We start from the raw sequence: 23,939 nt of genomic DNA, 5'->3' as shown, positions 1-23,939 counted from the left end.
GAATTTACTCTCTTATCTTCTAATATAAAATTAGTGGAGTCCAGTTTTTGCCAAATATTTAAACTTAAACTATGTATAATTTAGAAAATACTTTGAATTTTTTAAAATTACATTCACATTATTTATGTTTTATTTTTTATATTTTTTCTCACATTATTTTTTTCATACAACTGAGAAAGGCAAGCAATATTATGTTATTATATGAATTAAAAATATGTATATTCTATTAAATTTTTAAAAAATGTGTATAATTTGCTTGTTTTTGTTTTTTATCATATTATTTTTTTTCCTTATCGGTATCAACTTTCAGGAACAGTAACACGGAGAGGGGAAATGGCTAAGGTTTACCCTCTCTGCTCTTCTTCTTCTTCCTTCCATTATCGCAAACCCACCATCACCACTTCTCATTCCAAAACCCTTCTCTGCGCCTCACGCTTCTTCTTCCAAGCTAGCAATGCTCTACAAGACGAAAAACTCGACGAGCCTCATGCAAAGTCTTCATCTTCCTCCAAAACTTCCATCTGGGTCAACCCCAAAAGCCCCAGAGCCAAACAACTTCTCAACAATTCCCATGAAGCTAGGTCTTCTCTTGCCAAACTCGCCAACTCTTTGGACTCGTGCAGTCCCACTGAGGTACACGTTTCTGAAATTTTGAAGCCTTTAGGGGACAATGTTTCAGAGCGTGATGCTGTGTTTATTCTCGATTCCATGGTGAATCCCCACACTGCACTCGTTGCTGTTAAGTACTTGCAGCGAAAGGTTCTACCCGCTGAACATGTTGTTCTTTACAACGTTACCCTCAAGCTGTTTAGGGAGATTAAGGATTTTGAAGGAGTAGAGAAGCTGTTTAATGAAATGCTTCAGAGAGGGGTTAAGCCTAATCTCATTACATTTTCAACTATAATTAGCTGTGCTTCCATGTGTTCTTTGCCACATAAGGCTGTGGAGTGGTTTGAGAAAATGCCCTCCTTTGGGGTTGAACAGGATGGCAATGTATCCTCGTATATGATACCTATTTATGCACGTACTGGTAATGCTGATGTGGCTTTGAATCTGTATGATCGTGCAAAAGCTGAGAAATGGCGCCTTCATACAGTGGCATTCTCTGCATTGATTAAGATGTATGGGATGTTGGAGAATTTTGATGGATGCTTGAATGTTTACAATGATATGAAGGTTCTTGGTGTGAAGCCTAACATGGTAACTTATAAAACTCTGTTGTATGCCATGGGGAGAGCTAAGAGGGCCTTGGAGGCCAAGGCTATATATGAGGAGATGATAACTAGTGGATTTTCACCAAATTGGCCTACATATGCAGCTCTTTTACAAGCCTATTGTAAAGCACGTTTTCATGAAGATGCTCTGAGAGTTTACAAGGAAATGAAGGAAAAGGGAATGGACGTAGATGTAGTTCTTTATAACTTGCTTTTTGACATGTGTGCGGATGTTGGCTGTGTGGATGATGCTGTTGAGATTTTTGAAGACATGAAAAGTTCTGGGACTTGCCCGCCAGACAGTTTTACGTATTCATGCTTGATCAACATGTACAGTTCTCATGTCAGACTCACTGAGTCTTTGGACTCGAGTAATTCGTGGGAGAAACGGGTCTCCACAATTTTGATGGGTCTTGGGGATGAGGTTTCACAACAAGATGCTATATTTATTCTCAACAGGATGGTGAATCGCAATGCTGCATCCTTTGTTCTTAGATACTTCCTGAACAAGATTGATCCCACTAGAGACAAAGAGGTGGCTCTATACAATGTGACCCTGAAGGTGTTTAGGAAGTATAAGGATTTTGAAGGAGCAGAGAAGTTATTTGGTGAAATGCTTCAACGAGGGGTCAAACCTGATAATATTACATTTTCAACTATGATCAACTGTGCTTGTATCTCTGGTTTGCCTGATAAGGCTGTTGAGTGGTATGAAAAGATGCCTGGCTTTGGGTGTGAACCAGATGGTAAGACATGCTCGACTATGATATATGCTTATGCACGTACTAATAATGTTGATATGGCTTTGAACCTATATGATCGTGCAAAAGCTGAGAAATGGAGCCTTGATGCAGTAACATTCTCAACATTGATTAAGATGTATGGCTTGTCAGGAAACTACGATCAATGCTTGAATATCTACCAAGAAATGAACGTTCTTGGTGTGAAGCCCAATGTGGTGACATATAACAATCTGTTGGGTGCCATTTTGAGAGCTAAGAAACACCGACAGGCCAAGACTATATACAATGAGATGAAAAATAATGGAGTTTCACCAGATTTTATAACCTATGCATCTCTTTTGGAAGTCTATGTTAGAGCAGATTGTAGTGAAGATGCCCTCCATGTTTATAAAGAAATGAAGGGGAACGGAGTGGATATGACTGCAGATCTTTATAACAAGCTTTTAGCTATGTGTGCTGATGTTGGCTGCATAGATGAAGCTGTTGAAATTTTTGAAGACATGAAAAGCTCAGGGACATGCCGGCCTGACAGTTGGACATTTTCAACCTTGATTACGATATATTCCCGCAGTGGAAAAGTTTCAGAGGCGGAAGGAATGTTGAATGAAATGATCCAATCTGGATTGCAGCCTACTATTTTTGTTCTGACATCGCTTGTCAATTGCTATGGAAAAGCAAAGCGAATTGATGATGTTGTGAAGATATTTAATCAACTCCTGGGTTTGGGCATTGTTCCAAATGACCACTTCTGTTGTTGTCTTCTGAATGTTATGGCTCAAACGCCAAAAGAAGAGCTTGGTAAGCTAAAAGATTGCGTTGAGAAGGCTAATTCAAAACTTGGGTCCGTGATAAGATATTTGGTGAGAGAGCAGGAGGGTGAAGGAGATTTTAGAAAGGAAGCATCAGAACTTTTAAATTCTATTGATGCTGAAGTAAAAAAGCCTTTATGCAATTGTCTAATTGATCTTTGTGTCAACCTGAAAGTGCTGGACAAAGCTCGTGACCTTCTGGATCAAGGACTGATGCTTGAGATATATACAAATATACAATCCAGATCACAAACTCAGTGGTCTTTGCATCTGAAGGAACTGTCAGTAGGAGCTGCTGTGACTGCATTAGATGTTTGGATAAATGACTTGTCTAAGGCATTGGAGTCTGGGGAGGACCTTCCTCCAATACTTGGAATTAACACTGGGCAAGGAAAACACAAGTATTCAGACAAAGGTTTAGCTAGTGTACTTGAATCACATTTGAAGGAACTTAATGCTCCATTCCCCGAGGCTCCAGATAAGGCTGGCTGGTTTTTGGTTGCAAAAGAAGTAGCTAAATCGTGGCTGGAATCTAGGGGTTCAAGTGAATCCATTGCTGATTTGAAGTCTTTGACTTTGGATGTTTCAAATTCGGCTCTTCAATATCAATAGTGCTGTTCTTCAGTATCAATAGTATTGTTTATGTACCATGTTAATTTTATGCATTTTTCTATTGCTTTTGTGGAAATTTTGTATTCATAGATTATGTATATGAAGATAACAATGCTGGAAACTTTTCCCATATCCATACCTTGTGCCACGTTAATAAGTTTGACAAAGTGGATGTATTTTTATGGCATTCAGCATTTATTAAAGTTGAACATGTATATTGATAAACAACTTTAAAAAAAATGAAAGAGATCAAGTGGTTACTAGCTGCATATGCACGACTAGAAAAACATCAAGTAACTGAAGATCTTGCAAAAACAGAATCTGCATTTAAAACGGAGAGTATCCCACACTTCGTAACCCAATTCTTTCACTTGGTTTTCATTGGTATAACAGATAAGAATAGTAAATAAGGAACTTCACATAAAAGGAGGCAATGAGAGTAGTGAAAGAACATCATTCTTGTTATTTTTTAAATATCTTATCTAGGATAAACTCTTCTTCACTGATACATTCAATAAAAAAAAGAAAAGAATTATTTCATTTCATAAGAAAAAAGCAATATATATGTCAATGATATAAATTTACGTAAGTATCTAACTAATTCACATATTAACTTCCTTTGTTATTTAAATGGAAGAGAATAAATAATAATAAACATAAAGGGGTCATGATCAAATGATATCAAACAGAATTGAACAAAATCTTTGTTGATTAAAATTTTAAAGCACAAATAATTTTAAAATAAAAATAATGTTTTAATAATTTTAATGGTTGAATAAGAAAATAGAGAGAAACTTATTTCGATATTAAGTGTCAAACTTAACAAAATGACATATTTAATAATTTTCATTAAAAGTAAAATTTGTTAATTTAACCATTCAATAGAATATTCAATTTTTTTTTAATTTTATATAATTTAAATACTAATTAATATTTTATTACTTAAATATATTTTAACAAATAATACATTTTTAAAATATAAATAATTACTATTTAATTTAATATCTATAAATATTTCTATTACATAAAATTGTGTATAAATTATTTTTCTAACGATGTTACATGAATAATTTATCTATGATAGAAAAAGTGAAGTAGTCATACTTGGCAAAAGAAAAAATGAATTTTGTTAACTTTGATTATTGGGATTGAATTTTAGCATTTAAATCAGTAATTTTTTATTATAAAATATATTTATTACCTTAAAGTCATAAAAATATAATAAATATATTTTATTAATAAAATCTTATTACTTTTAAAACTCAGCTCTTACAAATGAAGTTAACATTTTTTAAAAATTATTTTCTTTATAAAAAGGACTAATAACACAATTTTTAACACATTCATAATTATTGACTAATTTTTTAGAAAAACATAAAAATAGGAATGATAATCAATAAATTAAAAATATAAATATTAAATTAAAGTAAAATTTACATATTTTTATAATTTGTAATAAATTTTATCCAATTAAAATAAAGAGTAAACTCCTAAGTTTCAAGCTACTTACTAAGATGAAATAAAATCATCTTTAAAGAATAGAAATTTTGAAATGGAAAGAAAGAAAAAATTAAAGAGAGAGAAAGAGAGAGGGAGAAAAGGGTAAACGAGGTTATAATGTTTTTGGGTTAGAGGCAAAGAGCAACAAACTCAAAACCTTTCAATAAGGTCACCGCGGTGTAGCGGTCGAACAGTGGAGACTTAGCGACAAAATATTTTTAAAAAAATGTCTTTATGAGAAAGAAGTTAAAGCTAAGAAGAGTGAGAATGGTGAAGAAGTTATGGAAGAAAATGTTTTTTTAGTCACAAAAATGTTTCTCAAGGCTACGTAGCTAAATGGAAAAGAAGATGATGTTAAATACAATGGTAGTTTCTCTTAATAATAATATTAAAGAAAAACAAAAATAAATAAATAATAAATGTTAATTTTTTAATAAATTTTATAAATTAAAATAAATATAATATATATATATATATATATATATATAAATTTTTATGTAAATTTAACTTAAATCTAAGTTTCAATAAAATAATAAATCATGTATATCTTCTGTTATTATCATATAAGACATATTTTTATCACGCATTTGATTATGTATATCTTCTATTATTATATCTTATATCTTAATTTTAAGGACTGAACCAAAGAGAAAATAATAATAACTATCAAAGACATTTAAATCGACTAAAATTAACTATATCTCAAACTAAATTTAAGAGTTTACTGAAATAACGAGTGTTAAAGAATTAGTTGCCATTGTCTCTCACTTGGCCGTAGGCAGCCATGTCAATCTGAATCTGGCAGATTTAGGAAAATGGCTCAGTCTTATCCTCTCCCTTCTTCCTCATCTCCTTCTTCTTCTTCTCTCTCCCACTGTGGCATACCCATTGCTTCATTCTCCTTCGCTGATTCCTCACTCAATCTCAAACTTCCCTATTTTCCTTCATCCCTTAACCTCTCTCTTATATCCCCTCATTCCAAGACCCTTCCCCACGCCTTTAAAAACTTCAATTCTCTCTCAGATGCAGAATTTGACGACCCTCATGCAAAGTCTTCGTCTTTCTCCAAAACTTCCAACCGTTTCAACCGCAGAAGCCCCAGACCTAAACACCTTCGCTACAATTCCGATGAAGCTAAGTCTCCGCTCCCCAAACTTGCCAAGTCTTTGGACTCGTGCAACCCCACTGAGGAAAACGTTTCTGAAATCTTGAAGCCTTTAGGGGACAACATTTCAGGCCGCAATGCTGTGGTTATCCTCAATGCCATGGTGAACCCCTATACCGCACTCCTCGCTGTTAAGTACTTGCAGCAAAAGGTTCAACCCGAAACGCATGTTATTCTTTACAACGTTACCCTCAAGCTGTTTAGGGACGCTAGGGATTATGCAGGCGCAGAGAAGCTGTTTGATGAAATGCTTCGGAGAAGGGTTAAGCCTGATGTCATTACCTTTTCAACTATAATCAGTTGTGCTTCCGTGTGTTCTTTGCCACATAAGGCTGTGAAGTGGTTTGAGAAGATGCGCCAATTTGGGTGTGAACCGGATAGCTTTGTGTTATCATCTATGATATTTGCTTATGCACGCACTGGTAATGCTGACAAGGCCATGAAACTGTATGATCGTGCAAAAGCAGAGAAGTGGCGTCTTGATACAGCAGTGTTCTCAGCATTGATTAAGATGCATGGGATGTCAGGTAATTATGATGGATGCTTGAATGTTTACAATGATATGAAGGTTTTTGGCATCAAGCCTAACATGTTAACTTATAACACTCTGTTGTATGCCATGGGGAGAGCTAAGAGAGCTTGGAATTCTAAGACTATATATGAGGATATGCTAAATGATGGATTTACACCAAATTGGCAAATTTATTCTGCTCTCTTACAAGCCTATTGTAGAGCACGGTTTCGTGGAGATGCGCTGGGTGTTTACAAGGAAATGAGGCAAAAGGGAATGGATGTGGATTTATTTCTTTATAACCTGCTTTTTGACATGTGTGCTGATGTTGGCTGTGTGGATGAAGCTGTTGAAATGTTTGTAGACATGAAAAGTTCTGGAACTTGCCAGCCGGATCATTTTACATATGCATCCTTGATCAACATGTACGCCTGCTTTGGGAAAATTTCGGAGGCAGAAGCGTTGTTGAATGAAATGATGGAATCTGGATTTCAGCCTAATATTATAATTCTGACATCACTTGTCCATTGTTATGGAAAAGCCAAGCGAGCAGATGGTGTTGTGAAGACATTCAATCAACTCTTGGATTTGGGCATCAGTCCTGATGATCGCTTCTGTCATTTTCTTCTGTATGCAATGACCCAAATACCAGAAGAAGAACTTGGTAAGATAACAGTTTGCATTGAGAAGGCTAATCCAAAGCTTGGGTCTGTGATAAGGTATCTGACGGAAAAGCGGGAGGATGCTGAAGGTTTTAGAAAGGAAGCAACAAAGCTTTTTAATTCACTTGTTGATGATGTAAAGAGGTCAACGTGCAATTGTCTAATTGATCTGTGTCTCAAATTGGGTGTGCCGGACAGAGCACGTGACCTTCTGGACCTGGGGCTGACTCTTGAGATATATCCAAATTTACAATCTAGGTCTCAATCTAATTGGTCTTTGCATCTGAGGAGACTCTCGGTTGGTGCTTCTCTAACTGCCTTACATGTTTGGATAAATGACTTGTCTAAGGCTTTGGAATCAGGGGAGGACCTTCCACTACTACTTGGGATTAATACTGGGCAAGGGAAAGACAAAGTTGTGCCTACTGCATTGGAAACTTATCTGAAAGAACTTAAGGCTCCATTCCGTAAGGCTGCTGATAAAGCTGGCTGGTTTTTAACTACTAGGGAGCCAGCCGTGTCATGGCTGCAGTCTTGGGGTTCAACTGAAATGGATACTGCTTTGAGCTCCAAGGTTATAGGTGTTTCACTTTCAACAGAGTCTCTTCCCTATTGATTTTGTTGTTTTATTTTTAGGGAGTCTTGTGCTATGTTAACTTTATGCATTATATTTTTCCTTTGGAGAAAATTATGGTATAAGTAGATTCAGAAATTAATGTTTTATTTTGGATGTCCTAATTTGTGAATGAAAGGTTCATCGATACTAGTATCCTGTGTAGTGGCTAAATGGAGTTGCAGCTGTTCAGTAAATGATGCAAGTTTCTTCCAGATTATATTATGTTCACGTCCCCAAGATTCTTTTATTGTTGTGTTGCAAATTTCGTGGGTCGTTCTCTGTAGAGGTTACTACACCAACTGGGAAAATTGGTTCAATGATTATGTTGGGCAAAATGCAAGAATGTTCTAGTATTCATCCTTGATCAACGTTTACTGTTCTCATGTCAGACTCACTGAGTCTTTGGACTTGAGTAGTCCGTAAGAGCAACATGTTTCCACAATTTTGATGGCTTTAGGGGATAAGGTTTCAGAACAAGATGCTATGTTTATTCTCAATAGGACGGTGAACCCCAACACTGCATTCTTTGTTCTTAGTTACTTCCCAAACCAGATTAACCCCATCAGAGACAAAGAGGTGGTTCTTTACCATGTGACCCTGAAGGTTTTGAGGAAGTGTAAGGATTTTGAAGGAGCAGAGAAGTTTTTGATGAAAGCTTCAGCGCAGGGGTCAAAACTGATAACATTACATTTTCAACCATGATCGACTGTGCTTGTATGTCTGGTTTACCTGATATGGCTGTTGAGTGGTTTGAAAAGATGCCTGGCTTTGTCACTGCATGCTCCACTATGATATATGCTTATGCACGTACTAATAATGTTGATATGGCTCTGAACCTATATTTTTCGTGCAAAAGCTGAGAAATGGTACCTCTATATAGTAACATTGTCAGCATTGATTCAGATTTACGGCATGTCGGGAAACACCAATACATAACAATCTGATAGGTTGCCATTTTGAGAGCTAAGAAGCACCGACAGGCCAAGCCTATATATGAAGAGATGAAAAGTAATAGAATTTCACCGGATTTTATAGCTTATGCATCTCTTTTGGCAGTCCTGTTAGAGAGCATGAGGGTAATGGAGATTTTAGAAAGTAAGCATCAGAACTTATAAATTCAATTGATGCTGAAGTGAAAAAGCCTTTATGCAATTGTCTAATTGATCTGTGTCAACCCGAAAGTGATCTGGACCAAGGATTGATGCTTGAGATATATACAAATATACAATCCAAATCACAAATTCGGTGGTCTTTGCATCTGAAGGAACTCTCAGTTGGAGCTGCTACGATTGCATTACATGTTTGGATAAATGACTTGTCTAAGGCATTGGAATCTGGGAGGAGCTTCCACCAATACTTGGAATTAACACTGCGGAGGGAAAATACAAGTATTCTGACAAAGGTTTAGCTATGTACTTGAATCACATTTGAAGGAACTCAATGCTCCATTCCTTGAGGTTTCATAAATTTCATAATGCAGTGCAGTCTTGCCGTGTGTCACATAAACAAATTGGGGTGGATATGTTTTTGCGGCGTCCAGCATTATTGAAGTTGTATATTGATGAACAACTTTAAAAATATGAAATAAAATAAAATGAAAGATATTAAGTGGCTACTGGAAGCATATGCTACCGGTCTACCATGAACAAGTGAAGGAACCAAAAGCTCTTGAATTTCCCACTTTATATGCAAAAAAGCCAAGGAGGCCCATAAGCAAGAAAAAATCATTGAGGGAATAGAAATAGAAACTGCATGAAAACGGAAGAGAGGATATCCACTTGATGGGTTCGGTCAGTGTCGGGGCCAAAACAATTCGATCCGAAGAAAACAAAATATGTTTATATTCTGAACAGCTTTCCTCCATAATGATCGTCGAGTTGACCAGGTGATGGGTCTAACAAGTCGGGTTTAGCGGTTTGGTTAAAACGGGTCACAATCCCAAACCAAAATGAACACAGTTATTTGTTGAGACTCAACAAGAGCTATGATGTGAGAATGAGCATGGTTCTGCCTCTACATGTCCTACCAAAAAAACACCTTTTGCACTCATTTTCTTGAATGTTTTTGCCCTCGATAGTCACCTCCTATATTTGTCGTGTTCTTTCTCATGGTTCTATTGACCATCGGTGGTTTGCTTGCACGACAGCACAACATCCATGGGACTTCTTTGGTGGGGATGATGCAGTAGACGCCCGAGGGATGGATAAAAACTAAGAAACATGTAGAGGAGCAGATGATGCTGTGATAGAGGCTAAATCAAATAGAGCAGGTTTGCAGGTGCACTTACACACAACCAAAATGACTTACACTTGAAATATAAAGTGAAAACCCGTTTTTAACTAACTTTTCATCAGAACAAAATCGATAATCACCTGACTTGCAAATGATGCATGTTTGCATGCTTCGAATATTGCAGGTTCGGTCAGAGACTAGTATGCTGCTCACCCCTTACGCAAATTGGGTTTCCTCAAGTTCTTAATGTATTTGGAAACGAGGGAAGCATGCTATTATCTCTTTCACTCGATTTTCATTCGTATAACAGACACGAAGAATCATAAAAACTTCACATGACAAAAAATTGAAAGGAGGCAGTTAGTAGTGGAAAAACATCATTCATATCTTATCTTTGATATATATATATATATATATATAACAAACTCTTCTTCACTCATATATTCAACAAAAATATAAGTAGTTTTTATTTCATTTCATAATAAAACACAGTAAATATGTCAATGAGATATAATATGCGTAAGTATCTAATCAAATCCACAAAATTATTTTCTTTGATTTGTAAAAGGAAGAGGATAAATAATGATAAACTCAAAAGGGGCATGATCAAAGGACGCCACGTTTAAAAATAAACATATTTAACAACTTTCTTTTTTATAAAAAATGAATTTTATTTTTTCATTATTTAATTTAAAGTTTCTATAAAGTAGAATAAGTTTATAATATTTTATACAATTTAAATACTAATTAATGTTTTATCACTCAAATATATTTAAAGAATAATATATTATATAAAATATAAATAAATAACTACGATTTAATTTCATATGTATAGAAATTAAATTTATAAAATTTTATATAAACTATTTGCCAAATAATATTACAAGAATAATTGATGGAAAAAGTGAAGTAAATGGAGAAAAAAAAGTGAAGTAATCATGGTTGGCGAAAAAAAAAAAACCATTATTTTCTCTCCGAAAGCCATATCGATTTATGGAGGATAATTGACCGTTGCAGTGACTGAGATAGGAAAAATGGCTCAGTCTTACCCTCTGTGTTCTTCCTCTTCTCCTGCTGCTGCTACTGCTGCTGCCTGCAAACCCATAACTTCAATCTCCTTCTCTTATTCCTCAGTCAATCTCAAACTTCCCTACTTTCCTTCTTCCCTTCACCTCTCACTTATCGCCTCTCATTCCAAAACCCTTCTCCACGCCTTTCAAGACATTAATTCTCTTTCTCTCTCAGACGCAGAACTCGACGACCCTAATGCAAAGTCTTCGTCTTTCTCCAAAACTTCCAACCGGGTTAACCGCAAAAGCTCCAAATCCAAACACCTTCTCGACAATTCCGATGAAGCCAAGACTCCTCTCGCCAAACTTGCCAAGTCTTTGGACTCGTGCAACCCTACTGAGGAACAGATCTCTGAAATCTTGAAGTCTTTAGGGGACAATGTTTCAGGGCGCGATGCTGTGGTTATGCTCAATTGCATGGTGAATCCCTATACCGCACTCCTCGCTGCTAAGTACTTGCAGCCAAAGATTCAACCCGATTCACATGCTGTTCTTTACAACGTTACCCTCAAGCTGTTTAGGGACGCTAGGGATTATGCAGGCGCAGAGAAGGTGTTTGATGAAATGGTTAAGAGAGGGGTTAAGCCTGATGCCATTACCTTTTCAACTATAATTAATTGTGCTTCCATGTGTCGTTTGCCACATAAGGCTGTGGAATTGTTTGAGAAGATGCCCCACTTTGGTTGTGAACCGAATCGCATTGTTTTATCACCTATGATATTTGCTTATGCACGCACTGGTAATGCTGATATGGCTTTGAAATTCTATGATCGTGCAAAAGCAGAGAAGTGGCGTCTTGATACGGCGGTTTTCTCAGCATTGATTAAGATGCATGGGATGTCTGGTAATTATGATGGATGCTTGGAAGTTTACAATGATATGAAGGTTTGTGGGGCCAAGCCTAACATGTTAACTTATAACAGTCTGTTGTATGCCTTGGGGAAAACTAGGAGAGCTTGGGATTCTAAGGCTATATATGAGGATATGCTAAATGATGGATTTACACCAAATTGGCAAATTTATTCTTCTCTCTTACAAGCCTACTGTAGAGCACGGTTTTGTGAAGACGCGCTGAGTGTTTATAAGGAAATGAGGGAAAAGGGAATGGATTTGGATGTATATCTTTATAACCAGCTTTTTGAGATGTGTGCTTATGTTGGCTGTGTGGATGAAGCTGTTGAAATTTTTGAAGACATGAAAAGTTGTGGGACTTGCCAGCCTGATCATTTTTCGTATGCATTCTTGATCAACATGTACGCCGGCTTTGGGAAATTTTCGGAGATAGAAGCCTTGTTTAATGAAATGATGGAATCTGGATTTCAGCCTAATATTATAGTTTTTACATCACTTGTCAATTGTTATGGAAAAGCCAAGCAAGCTGATGGTGTTGTCAAGACATTCAATCAACTCTTGGATTTGGGCATTAGTCCTGATGACCGCTTCTGTGATTGCCTTCTGAATGTAACCACCCGAATGCCAAAAGAACAACTTGGTAAGCTAACAGGTTGCATTGATAAGGCTAATCCTAAGCTTGGGTCTGTGGTAAGATTTCTAACGGAAAAGCGAGAGGATGCTGGAGATTTTAGAAAGGAAGCAACAAAACTTTTTAATTCAATTGGTGATGATGTAAAGAGGTCAACATGCAATTGTCTAATTGATCTGTGTGTCAACTTGGCTCTGCCAGGGAGAGCACATGACCTGCTGGACCTGGGGCTGACTCTTGAGATATATCCAAATTTACAATCTAGGTCTCAATCTAATTGGTCATTGCATCTGAGGAAACTCTCAGTTGGAGCTTCTCTAGCTGCTTTTCATGTTTGGATAAATGACTTGTCTAAGGCTTTGGAATCAGGGGAGGAGCTTCCACCACTACTTGGGATTAGAACTGGGCTAGGGAAAGACAGAGTTGTGGCTACTGCATTGGAACCATATCTGAAGGAACTTAAGGCTCCATTCCGTAAGGCTGCTGATAAAGCTGGCTGGTTTTTAACTACTAGGGAGCCAGCCGTGTCATGGCTGCAGTCTTGGGGTTCAACTGAAATGGATACTGCTTTGAGCTCCAAGGTTATAGGTGTTTCACGAGAGTCTCTTCCCCACTAATTTTGTTGTGTTACTTTCAGGGAACCTTATGCCATGTAACTTTATGCATTATATTTTCCCTTTGGAAAAAATTATGGTATAAATTCAGAAGTTAATGTTTTATTTTGAATGTCTTAATTTTTTAATGAAGGCTCATTGATGCTAGTATCTAGTGTAGTGGCTGCATTGAGTTGTAGCTGTTCAGTGATCTTGGAAAGATGTAAATTTGTTCCAGATTATATAATGTGCACGGCCCCAAAATTCCTTTATGTTGTGTCGCAAACCATTTGGGTCGTTCTCTGTTAGAGGTTACTACACCAAGTGGGAAAATTGGTTCAATGATTATATAGTGCTCAGTGCATGAATGTTCTAGTATACTCTCCATGAATGCTGTAAAGCATACATGTGGTGGAGATCCTTATGCTCAAATCAAGGACCGCAAATTTAACGTGGCGGAGATCTACAAAGTGAGGAGGACAACCTAGCAATCAACATTACTGAGTTTTCGATTTCGGAGAGTTAGTTACAAGAAACATAAACGGCTTGGTTTTACGCTATGAATAGAAAGTCATTCCATTTCAACCGTTTCGATTTCCTAGAGCACGGTAAACAACTGAAAAGAAGCATGTGAATTATATGCCTTCTCTTCTCTTGTTTTTCAAAGTGCTTGAAACAGAAAAAGAAAAGAAAAGAAGACAGACACGGTTGAGGTTGACCTATATTGAATATGTGATCGGACTTTATTAAGTGAGATTGACTTTGACTTTGAGTTTATGGTTTGAATTTTTGTTATTATTATTATTATATGGAAAAAGGTTGGTAAAACGAAGAAAGAAGAAAGAAAGGGCTTTTGACTTTTGTTAAGAACAATATTTTAGAGGTGATGTGCTTGGAACATGAGTGCCTGCTCCAGTCACACCCCATTTGACTTTTTCTGGCCAAATGAAACTTCTGCATATTTTTATTTTAAAAGGAGTCAAACTTTTTACAAAAGGTATGTGATCAGTGATTCAGTGGTGGTTTGCACGTTAATATTATATCCAACTCAAGTTGACCCAACCCTCTCTATATAATGGGAAGTCTTTGTTTGTTTGATCATATGCACAATGGGAAACTGTATGGCTTGCCACTCTCAACCGAAACAAAGCAGAGTCCTCTAATCGAAGCAAGGAAAATAGAGGTTGATGCCTCAGTGCCACTTGAAAAGATGAACTCTGCTTCAGGTAAACGTTACATATTGGTGCGTAGGAAGCTGCAGCAAGGGGAGTTTTACCAGCTTGCACCATTCATGACGCAATCTGGTAGGACAACTGACAACAGAAAGATAAAGGCAGGGAATGTGAAGATTGTGGTGACTGCAGAACAATTGGAATTGCTGTTAAGTGGATCAAAGAAGTTCCATACCAAAAGTAGAGTTTCCTGTATCAGGGGAAGTTCTGGGTTGAGAAGGTGCCGAAAATGGATGCCTTCTTTACCAACTATTCAAGAGGTGCAGAACTATTAAATGGTGGGATGGGTACAATTTAAGCATTCCTATTCTCAGTTGTGCAACTAGTTTTATTTGTAGTTTTTTTGCAAATTTTCCTGAAAGATGTCAGGTTGTATTTGCTCAGGAAATTAGGATGTTTACCTGCTCAATTTTTTAAGTGTAACAGCAGGGGGAAGAAAAGAAAAAGGAAAAGCTTCTCAATATACATCCTCTTTTGTTATCTTCAGGTTTAAGAGTTCTTCATTCATGCTGTAGTAGTAGTTAATGCTGACTGCTGTTTATGTTCTTGAATGAACAAAGAGAATGAGATTTTTGTCAATTTCTGTTGTTTGAGTGCTGTTAGGGGTACCAATTTACCACAGGGCAGAGAAGTTTTCCTTCTCAGATTGGTTTTGTCTTTCATTCTCAGTTTCTAAACTTTCTCCGTTTTAATCACAGCACTGTTCTCTATTAAAACACAGTGAACTTCAGTTCTATCATACTTCTGGTAGAATTTATCCTTGCTATTTTTAGATTGAAAGATAGTATGGAATGCTCAGTTGTGTATAGATATATTCTTTAAAGACTTGTAGTGATCCATGATTGTTGTGGGCTGATATCCTTAAATGCCCAATTATAAGTGAACTTATTGCCATACTCATGGCATTAAGCAGTTTTATACATGAATGAAATACATTTGTTCATAATGCAGACATGTAACCCAATTGTTTTTCGCGTGTTCATCACATTTCATCTCTCTGCTGATACATTTGACAAACTTGGCTAGTATGTAATACTCACAACACAATCACGGAACACAAAGGAAAATCATTTAAATAAGTATAGTATATGTACAGAGTCAGATCCCAGACTCCCTTACCCCAGCAGAACTTTATTTCAACACACTACCTCACTAATTTTTTGTATTTACAAATAAGAATCGCAAGACATCATTGATTAATAAATCGCCTTCAATTGTCCCTCAATAAAGAATCAGTAATCTTTCACCAACCTGCAGTAAATTTATAAAAATGTTAAGATCTGGAATTAGACAAACTTGACAATCAACAGTAACGAGTATCAGTTATTCACAAGAAAAGTTACAGAACCTTCTAGAGGGGTTTGAGCTTCTGTTTTTCCTGTTATCATCTGATTTTGTTGATGCAGCTTCCTTCTCTCTAGCAGCTGCTTCTCTTTTCATTTTCTTCCACTCCACTTCCATAGCTTTTGTCAGTGCATCAACTTTCTTCGTGAGCATCTGAAAAGCATGTATCGTATCTTTAGGTCTAAAGTGATAAATGGGAGGGGTGGGATTGGGGGCATAACTGGTACTAGTACCTTTATTTCTTCATCTTTTGTGTGCAAGCTACTGTCTTTAATTTCACAGAACTTCCTCAAATTGATCACCTCTTTTTGAAGTCTGTCATATAGAAAACCTGAAACCACATCATTGCTGCCTAAATCATTACGGCTATTGTTTTTGGAGTCTTCATCAACACTGACTTTAATTTCTCCTGCTTCTCTTTCATCATTACATTTATTTGAATTCATGCCTGTATTCATCTGCGTCTCATTTTCTTTTTCACCACTATCAGCAACTTTATTTCTTGATGCCCATATACCTTTCTTCAACACATTTTCGGCAGAACCATGCTTCTTTTTTACAATGCTGTCCTGTTTTAGGTTCCCAGCAACACTGTCTATGTTGCTTTTTATATTTGGCTTTTGAAAAAAAGAGCTTCCAACAGTTGATGCCCTTGGTTGTGATGAGGATCTGTTTCTCAGTCCACCATTGTTTGTTAGGAAACTTAAGATGTTAGATTTTTCTGCTTTTGCAGACCCAGCATTTGAATTGATTGGGTTACTTGAGAAATTCTTTAAGCCTTCTTCTAGTGTTTTTAACCTCAGCTTCAGTTTATCCTGAGAAAAACACAAGATAACATTTGCTATGGCTAAAAAAAATTATTACAATTTTACTTGGAAGGAAGACAAATAAGTTTACCTTCAGTTGTGACTCTGCCTTCGCTGTTCTCTCTGATATAGCTAGCTTTTCTTTCAACCGTTGCATCTCTGCCTACTTATGCATGGACACACTTGATCATAAATTTTTCTTGCTCATAATCAAATTCCCAAAATTTAGGATAAAAATTCCTTTTGAGTTGCCTTCTTCAGCATTTTAAAGTATAATTAGGACTTGAAATTAGCTTTTCTTTATTGGACTTTGGACCTTTTATTTATTGCCGTATATATTGGTCTTGGATTCATAAAAGGAAAAGCTATGTTATTAACGGAAAGAGTAGTATTTTTGGATTGAGGAGGCAGGATCATATGAGCTCCAAAGAAGATTTTCATACCTGCATGATCTTTCTCTCTTCCAGCCATTGCCTGACAGGCATGACCTTGTCATTCTCATCCTTCCACTCATTAGCCACAATAGTTGCAATTCTATTGGCTGAAACTTTTACCCTTGCTAGCTCCCTCTCCAGTGTCCTCTTCTCCTCCTGAAATTTTGTGCTAAATTATGTTACTAAATAGATCAACCACAAAGCAGAAAGTGAAGATATCCAAAATTATGTTCAAAATGTCAGTGGCCATAAGATATGCCTACTTGCAATTCTGAAATCTGTCGTTGATAATCGCGAATGGCATTAGCATTGGCTCCACTAGATAAGATGACCTCCTCAAGTTCATGGATGGTTTGGCTTAGTTTCTCAACTTCCAAAATCTTTTGGCGATGCGTTTTCTCTAAGATTTTGTTCTCCTCCTGTTCATGAAAGTTGTAAATTGGCTGAACTACTTACAACAGTTCATTGTAGAAACTAAATGTGAAAATGGAAACATAAAAAATATGCCTGGCATATCTCAATCTGTCTCTTCAAGTCAAAGTTTTCATTCTGAACTTCCTCAACTATCAAAGCTCTCTCTAGTGCACTTCTTAGAATCCTCTCCGCTTCAAGCAACGCTGACTCTTTGGATTTTGTGAGCCGTTCCAAAGCTTTCTTATCTTCCTGCAGTGCTGCAATCTGAAGACAGAATGAATGTTAGTATTGTCACCATGCACAATTTGTAAAGGCATCTTCATTGGGCCTTGCATTGTTATTACCTCATTCCTATAAATCTTAATCTCAGCCTCAAGAGGAGAAATGACACTCTCAAGAGGAACAAAATCATCTTCCTTTTGATCTGTGTGTACCCTTCTAAGAGCTGCTTCTGCAGCATATTGTGCAGCCAATGCATCTTTCTTTTCTTCTGTTAGTTTCTTGATTTCTAGGTTCTGCATGTGAACAGATTTCGAAGTGTGCATTGTAGAATTTAGCATTGTTTAACATGGTTCTAGTTTCCAAGATAAACTAGTACAAGTTTGGGGTACCTTGTGTTTAAGATGATCCTCAGCAAGTTGAAGTCTCTCCTCTAGCTTATTGACTTCATTTCTCAGCTGGAATTGGAGAAAGATAATTATATTATATAGTCACTGAGAAATTTATATATCTTGTTATTTATGAACTGATGTGTAGTGTAACTGAATCAGTACTATACTAAGGAGAGTGTAATAACTGCATCTAAAAAACAATATTTGATTTTAATCTATTAACACTGTAAAAAAATTAAACTAAATATCAATGGATCAAATTTTACTCTTAAAAGAAATACCTCTTCTATTGCCTTATCCTTCTTAGCTTCGGTTGACTTTAAGGCTTTGATTTCACTCTGGCAACTCGCCAGTCCCTTAACCTTTTCTGCAATGTGAATAGTATTTAGTCATAATTTCATATATGAAACATTGATTTAAAAATAATACGAAAGCACATTCATTATGGTGTGAAGGAAAAGAAAACTAAATTATATTTTTCATGTTGTTATGTGAGGGAAATACACATGAATAAATTCCTATATAAATAATAATAAATCTTATTGCATGCAATGAATGTATTAGATACTTTAGGCAATCAATGAAACATAAAGCGTATCAATGTTGTAATATCAGGTTTCAAACTGTGATAACAAAATCCAAGAGGGGAGAATATACCTTGTAAGCTTAAATCTTTTTAGATATAAGCTTGTTTGATTGCCCTCTATATTTTAAATTCTCCCCTCCCCACTGTCACTCACTTATTAGCCAAGATGTGTAAAAAATAATTAACAAAATAAGCTACCAATTTTCTTTTCTTTTACACATTAATCATAATGATAAACAACCAAACTTTATTCCACTGTACGTGATTCATGTAGCCACCTCAGCTAGAGGAATAATACTTTATTATTATTATAATTATTATTATTTGTTGTATTAATCATAATAATAAACCTATATCTTTTTTATATTTGTAAACCCTACCAATGTTGAGTAATCTCCTTTCTTTTATATATTTTAGCTTAAAAAATATTAAGTTAGGGAATAGTTGACTCAACATTATTCACAACTTTATAATAAAAAACTCTATAATAAAACAGAAAAAATTCAATTTCTTTAAAATAATTTTATGTCAACTTTTTTTCTCTTAATATTATTATTTTTTGTTTAAACCGTAAATATCTTTTACTGAAAGTAATCTTGTACAAGTCAAGTAGGATTATTATAGGAAGTTAAATTTTTTCTTTAAGTATTTAATATAATTATATTTACAGGGATTCAAATATAAGAATACACGTTAAGTTAAAATAATTCTCTGTCAATTGATCTACGTACTTTTTAGTTCTCTCTCATTATTTGCCTCGATTAAATTTCACATTTTCTTTTTAATAAGAATTGTTTCTTTTATAAAAAAATGTTTCCACAGGGGTCATCGCCTTTTTATAAAATGAAGACATGCGACACTATTAAAGTTTGCTAAAGATTGTCTTAGTCAATTAGAACCTTCCGTTAAGGCGTGTTTACTCTAGCAAAATATTTTTTTTTCATTTATGTTTTTTAATAATTAAAAAATACCATACTATTTTGACCTTATTCTCATTTTAAAGGATTTGTACAAAAAATAATTTTGTAACTTTATTTTCATCAATCTGGTATGATGTTTTAAAAATAGAAAATCAAGTAAAAATATTGTATCTTCTTTATAATTATTGATAAAAATAGAAAATCAACGCACAATACTTGTACTCAAACTTAAGGTTCCCTTAATTTTTAAGATATTAAATACATCTATATTGTATTACCCAAAAGTTCAAGTCTCTGTTTGTTTTGGTTGAAATTCTTATTTTAGTGTGTGTTTGTTTTCACATTATATTTCACCAAATTTATGTCTATTTCAACATTCTCAAGAGCAACTTTCTAGTTTTGAACGCGCAATTGCTACCTGTGAATGCGTATCTGGCGAGGCTATTAACTGTAACTCCCTCAACGTAAAAGTCACATTTTCTTTTGTGTTGAGTAAATTCTCATTTATATATATCCATTGTCAAAACAATTTTTTTAACTTTACATTATATTTGACAGTATCAAATAAGAAAAACGATGTCCTTTAAGTAATTATACATCAAAATAATCTTTATTAAAACCATCTAATGTTAAAAATTAAGTTTATCTAAAACAAAAAAAAACAAACATTATTAACATGTTTAAATTCACGTTTAAATAGAAAAAATTATATTTACTTCAACATTATTAACTATATCAACATAACTTTTACGTTTAATTCATGTTTTCAGATTTTTTGAAGTGTTTATAAACTCTCGAGTGTTTAGGACGGGTTGCTTACAGAACATATTCATGTTAAACTGAATGCAATAACATAGCTTTAAATTAACGTGAAAGTGGAACGGGGAATGGAACACGCACTAAGATGCAATTGAGTGAATCCCATGGTTGACTCACATGCAGGAATGAAAAGCCAAGTGAAAAGGAAAATGGTGAAGCAGAGAAAAGAATATAACAAAGATAAGAACCTGAGAGTTGATTTTGCAAACGATGAATCTCCAACATCACAGGGTCTGGTTGGATAAGTGGAAGCTCTTCTCCACCATATAGCTCCTCACAGCTCACCATTTTGTTCTTTCCAGTGTTGGCAAATGCTCACACAAATAGGCTTAGTTCAACAACAAATGGGGTCTTGTTCAATGGGTATATATAGTATTTTTCCTTTGGTTTCCAATTTATTGGTGCTGACAAGTGCACTGCTAAGGGTGAGTCCTAAAACACCAACTACAAAAGATGGCTCTAAAAGGGTAATATAATAATAAAAATGAGAGGTATATGGCAGAAAATAAGAAAGTCCATTTGTATAAGGAATTGACCGCAAAGAGAGGAATGAGCTTCCCCTGCAGTGAAGCAAACTTAACAAATGAAACACATAACAGGTCAGCTAAGCCGGCTACTAGTTTAGCTTATTAGCTCCTAAATTCTACCTTTGATAGTAAAAAATCAGTATAAAAAATTAATAAAATTCTTCTTATAATTTTAAAAATAATTTATCTTTTTAAATTTTATAAAAATTAAATGAGAAGCTTTAAAAAAATTGAAAAACATAAATAATTTTTTACTTATAAAAGAATTTTATTTATTTTTGAAATTCATTTTTTTATATATATAAATTTCTCTATAAGTATATTTAAATTGAGCCTTAATGAATCAATTAATTCCTTAATCTCCCTGACCCTCCTCTCAGTAGACAATGTCAATTATGTATTTGATTAAACTTAAAAGCAAGGTTTGTTAAGTTACTTTTGACTTTGTTTGCTTTGTTTTATTTTTGTTGGGGTACATTGGAAGGGAAAAAGAGCATTACAGAAAATTGCCAATTGAGCCTAGTTACTGTCGGCTTCTAAAACAACCATCTTTTTACTAACCTAAACAACAAAAATCAGCTTCAATCATATTGCAGAATAGCAAAATAGTTCATTAGTTGGTTGCAGTTTTTCCTTTGGATATTTGTTTTTCTGCTGACAAATTTTGCTTCAGTCTCAAATCTCAATTATTAGTGTTAAGAGTATGAGGTATTAAGGGTCCTCACAAATAATACCAAAAAACACAATATAGTTTGCAGCATGTAAAGTAGGCATAATTAGAACATATTATCGAGCTTTTGAGTATTGGGTTCTTTTACATGACCTTAAAATCAACGTGACTCAGGTAGGTGTCGTATGACTATCTTTTTAGTTCTTTACTTGCTATGGAAAAAATCTCCATAAAGGGTACAAATTTATTTTATTTGGGTAAAGTGAGTAATTCATTACAAATTTAACTCTCCTAACTCCTTGTCATATTCATTCTTTATCAGTGAAAGGATGTGTTTCTTTGGCAGACTCACAAATTCATTTGAAATTCAACTCTCCTAACTTGTCATATTCTATCTGTGTCAATGGAAGGATATCAATTTGGACTATTGTATTGCTTAAGCGCTAAAAACGTTCTGAGATCATTTTTATTTTACTTCATGAAAGTGCACTTAGAAAAGACTGCGACTATAACAAAATAAATGAGGTGTCAGGACTCAGATTTTGAAAGCGACCAACTAATTAAAGTGGCTTCAAAGAACAAATAAATTTTGATCAATATTCAGAGAAGTAGTCATCTTAGCTTAAAAGTATAATAATTAAATAAAGTAAAAAAAAGAAAAATTTACGGTTTCTACACACAAAGCTAAAGGGTTTTGATCAATATTCAGAGAAGTAGTCATCTTTTGTTTAGATGGTGACAACAAACTGAGGGCTTTACCAACAACCAATTTTCACTTTAAAATTAAATGAAGGGAACCACATACAAAACATGATAAATACTATTCAAAAGGGTTTTTTATTAAATATAATTGAATTCAATGATTTCTCAATTGAATTAATCAGTTACTAGCAATGGGTGGATTGTGATGTGATGAAAGAGGGATGTTATGCTTCTAGTGGTTCCCTTAGTGGCATATATTTTATGTTGGATTGAGTTGGTATGTTTACATTTTATAAAATGCCTCTAACCAAAAACCAAAAAGGACTTGAAAATTATATTATATTATATTATATTATATATATATATATATATATTGTTAACAATAATATGTACATGGTGCCTTAGGCTAGAATCTTCTGCCAGGTGTTGTTCAAAGGAAAGATTGGATGGAAGCGTATAGCATAATTAAAAAATAATTTATACAAAACTCATACATATTCATATTTGACCATATCTAGTTAGGTTGAATCCAAATAAAACCTAAAAATTTTGTATGATTTAATTTATTAATTTTAATGATTTATAGATGTATTTTCACTCACAGATGTCGATTCATGTGTACAACATATGTTGAACTTCGTAGCGACTTATTATTATAAACAAGGTCTCTTAAGTCAAAATGAACACTTATATATAATATTAATACTAATTATTTGAACATAATTGAGTTGGGATTCTTTTAGGATAATACTTAATAGCAGCCTCTACGCATAATGGTAGTTGTAGAAAGGGATGTTTTTATCTTTATCTATCAATTGTAATGTGAAAGCATGAAAAACAAAGAAGGGAAGAAAAATGTACCCAATTGCCCTTTAGTACTAATCCTTGACGCCAATTATTATTAAGATCCTTGTACATTTTGCAAAGTGAAAAATAAAATAAATACTACTTTAATATTTTTCTAATCAAAGTTGACCTAAAGAAGTGTTATTTGCATAAATTTTTTATATAATTATATGAATAATGAGAATAATTTTAATATGTCCGTAATTAACTTGAATGATATACACATCCATTTGTGAATTATGTTAGTTATTTAATTTGCCGATATGATTTTTTTATTTTTACATTAAGAAGAATGTTATTAACAAACTTTAAAATACTCTAACTATTAATTAAAATTTATTAAAAATTATAAAACTATGTAAATTTTACTATTTTTATTATTAAATTAATATTTTTTTTCATTCTTTTATAATTTTTAATAAATTTATATCAATAATCAGAAGAGCAGAAGTTAAGTCTTTTTACTAACTGCTTAAAGTATACAAATATCCATGTTTTCTTCTATGTCTTTTTAATTGAAAAAATAGCATCTTAGTTAGCAATTAAGAAAGAAAATGTGCAATATTTTGTAAAAATTAAAAGCAACAAACAAATGATTTCAATCTAGAAACTGCCCGCAATGAAATATGAAAAAAATTCATTAACAATTGGGCTGTTGCTGATTTTACAGGTTTGAAAAAATTGAGCCCATTCTAATTCTATAAAGTATCCATTGTTGTCCATTTCAGCGTGACGCAACGAATAATGATATTAAATCCAAGTTTACTGAATGGTCTTAAAGAGCATGAGTGGAACTCAAGCAAATCCTTGGTGGGCTT

At 34.4% G+C, this 23,939-nt stretch overlaps 3 protein-coding genes across 4 annotated transcripts; 2 read left to right on the top strand and 1 right to left on the bottom strand.

The window, feature by feature from the left end:
* The first annotated feature begins 318 nt into the window (after nt 1-318).
* LOC113852468 (pentatricopeptide repeat-containing protein At4g16390, chloroplastic-like) lies at nt 319-3,556 on the top strand. The gene is made up of 2 exons (XM_027482749.1): nt 319-1,960; nt 2,108-3,556. Exons 1-2 carry the CDS (start codon nt 334-336, stop codon nt 3,376-3,378), a joined length of 2,898 nt encoding a protein of 965 aa, XP_027338550.1. The 5' UTR covers nt 319-333; the 3' UTR covers nt 3,379-3,556.
* Nucleotides 3,557-5,693: 2,137 nt separating this feature from the next.
* On the top strand, nt 5,694-13,357 carry LOC113852193 (pentatricopeptide repeat-containing protein At4g16390, chloroplastic-like). Its single transcript, XM_027482433.1, has 2 exons — nt 5,694-7,797; nt 13,206-13,357. The coding sequence occupies exons 1-2, from the start codon at nt 5,694-5,696 to the stop codon at nt 13,232-13,234; spliced, it is 2,133 nt and encodes a 710-aa protein (XP_027338234.1). The 3' UTR covers nt 13,235-13,357.
* A 2,139-nt stretch (nt 13,358-15,496) lies between these two features.
* Nucleotides 15,497-20,701, bottom strand: LOC113867614 (microtubule-associated protein 70-5-like). Of its 2 annotated transcripts, XM_027503023.1 has the most exons (12): nt 20,565-20,701; nt 18,333-18,418; nt 18,052-18,117; nt 17,785-17,955; nt 17,534-17,704; nt 17,290-17,445; nt 17,036-17,182; nt 16,684-16,755; nt 16,304-16,601; nt 16,020-16,117; nt 15,791-15,939; nt 15,549-15,693 (listed from the first exon to the last, which is right to left on the bottom strand). In XM_027503023.1, the coding sequence occupies exons 1-12, from the start codon at nt 20,662-20,664 to the stop codon at nt 15,675-15,677; spliced, it is 1,533 nt and encodes a 510-aa protein (XP_027358824.1). In that variant the 5' UTR covers nt 20,665-20,701; the 3' UTR covers nt 15,549-15,674. The 2 variants fall into 2 exon arrangements, with proteins under 2 accessions (XP_027358817.1, XP_027358824.1); XM_027503016.1 differs by having other exon boundaries at nt 15,497-15,693; nt 16,020-16,601.
* Nucleotides 20,702-23,939: the final 3,238 nt, after the last annotated feature.

Source organism: Abrus precatorius, unplaced genomic scaffold, assembly GCF_003935025.1.
Source record: "Abrus precatorius isolate BTA unplaced genomic scaffold, Abrus_2018 Scaffold10, whole genome shotgun sequence".
Taxonomy (NCBI): Eukaryota; Viridiplantae; Streptophyta; class Magnoliopsida; order Fabales; family Fabaceae; genus Abrus; species Abrus precatorius.
This window is presented reverse-complemented; position numbering and strand designations above follow the sequence as displayed.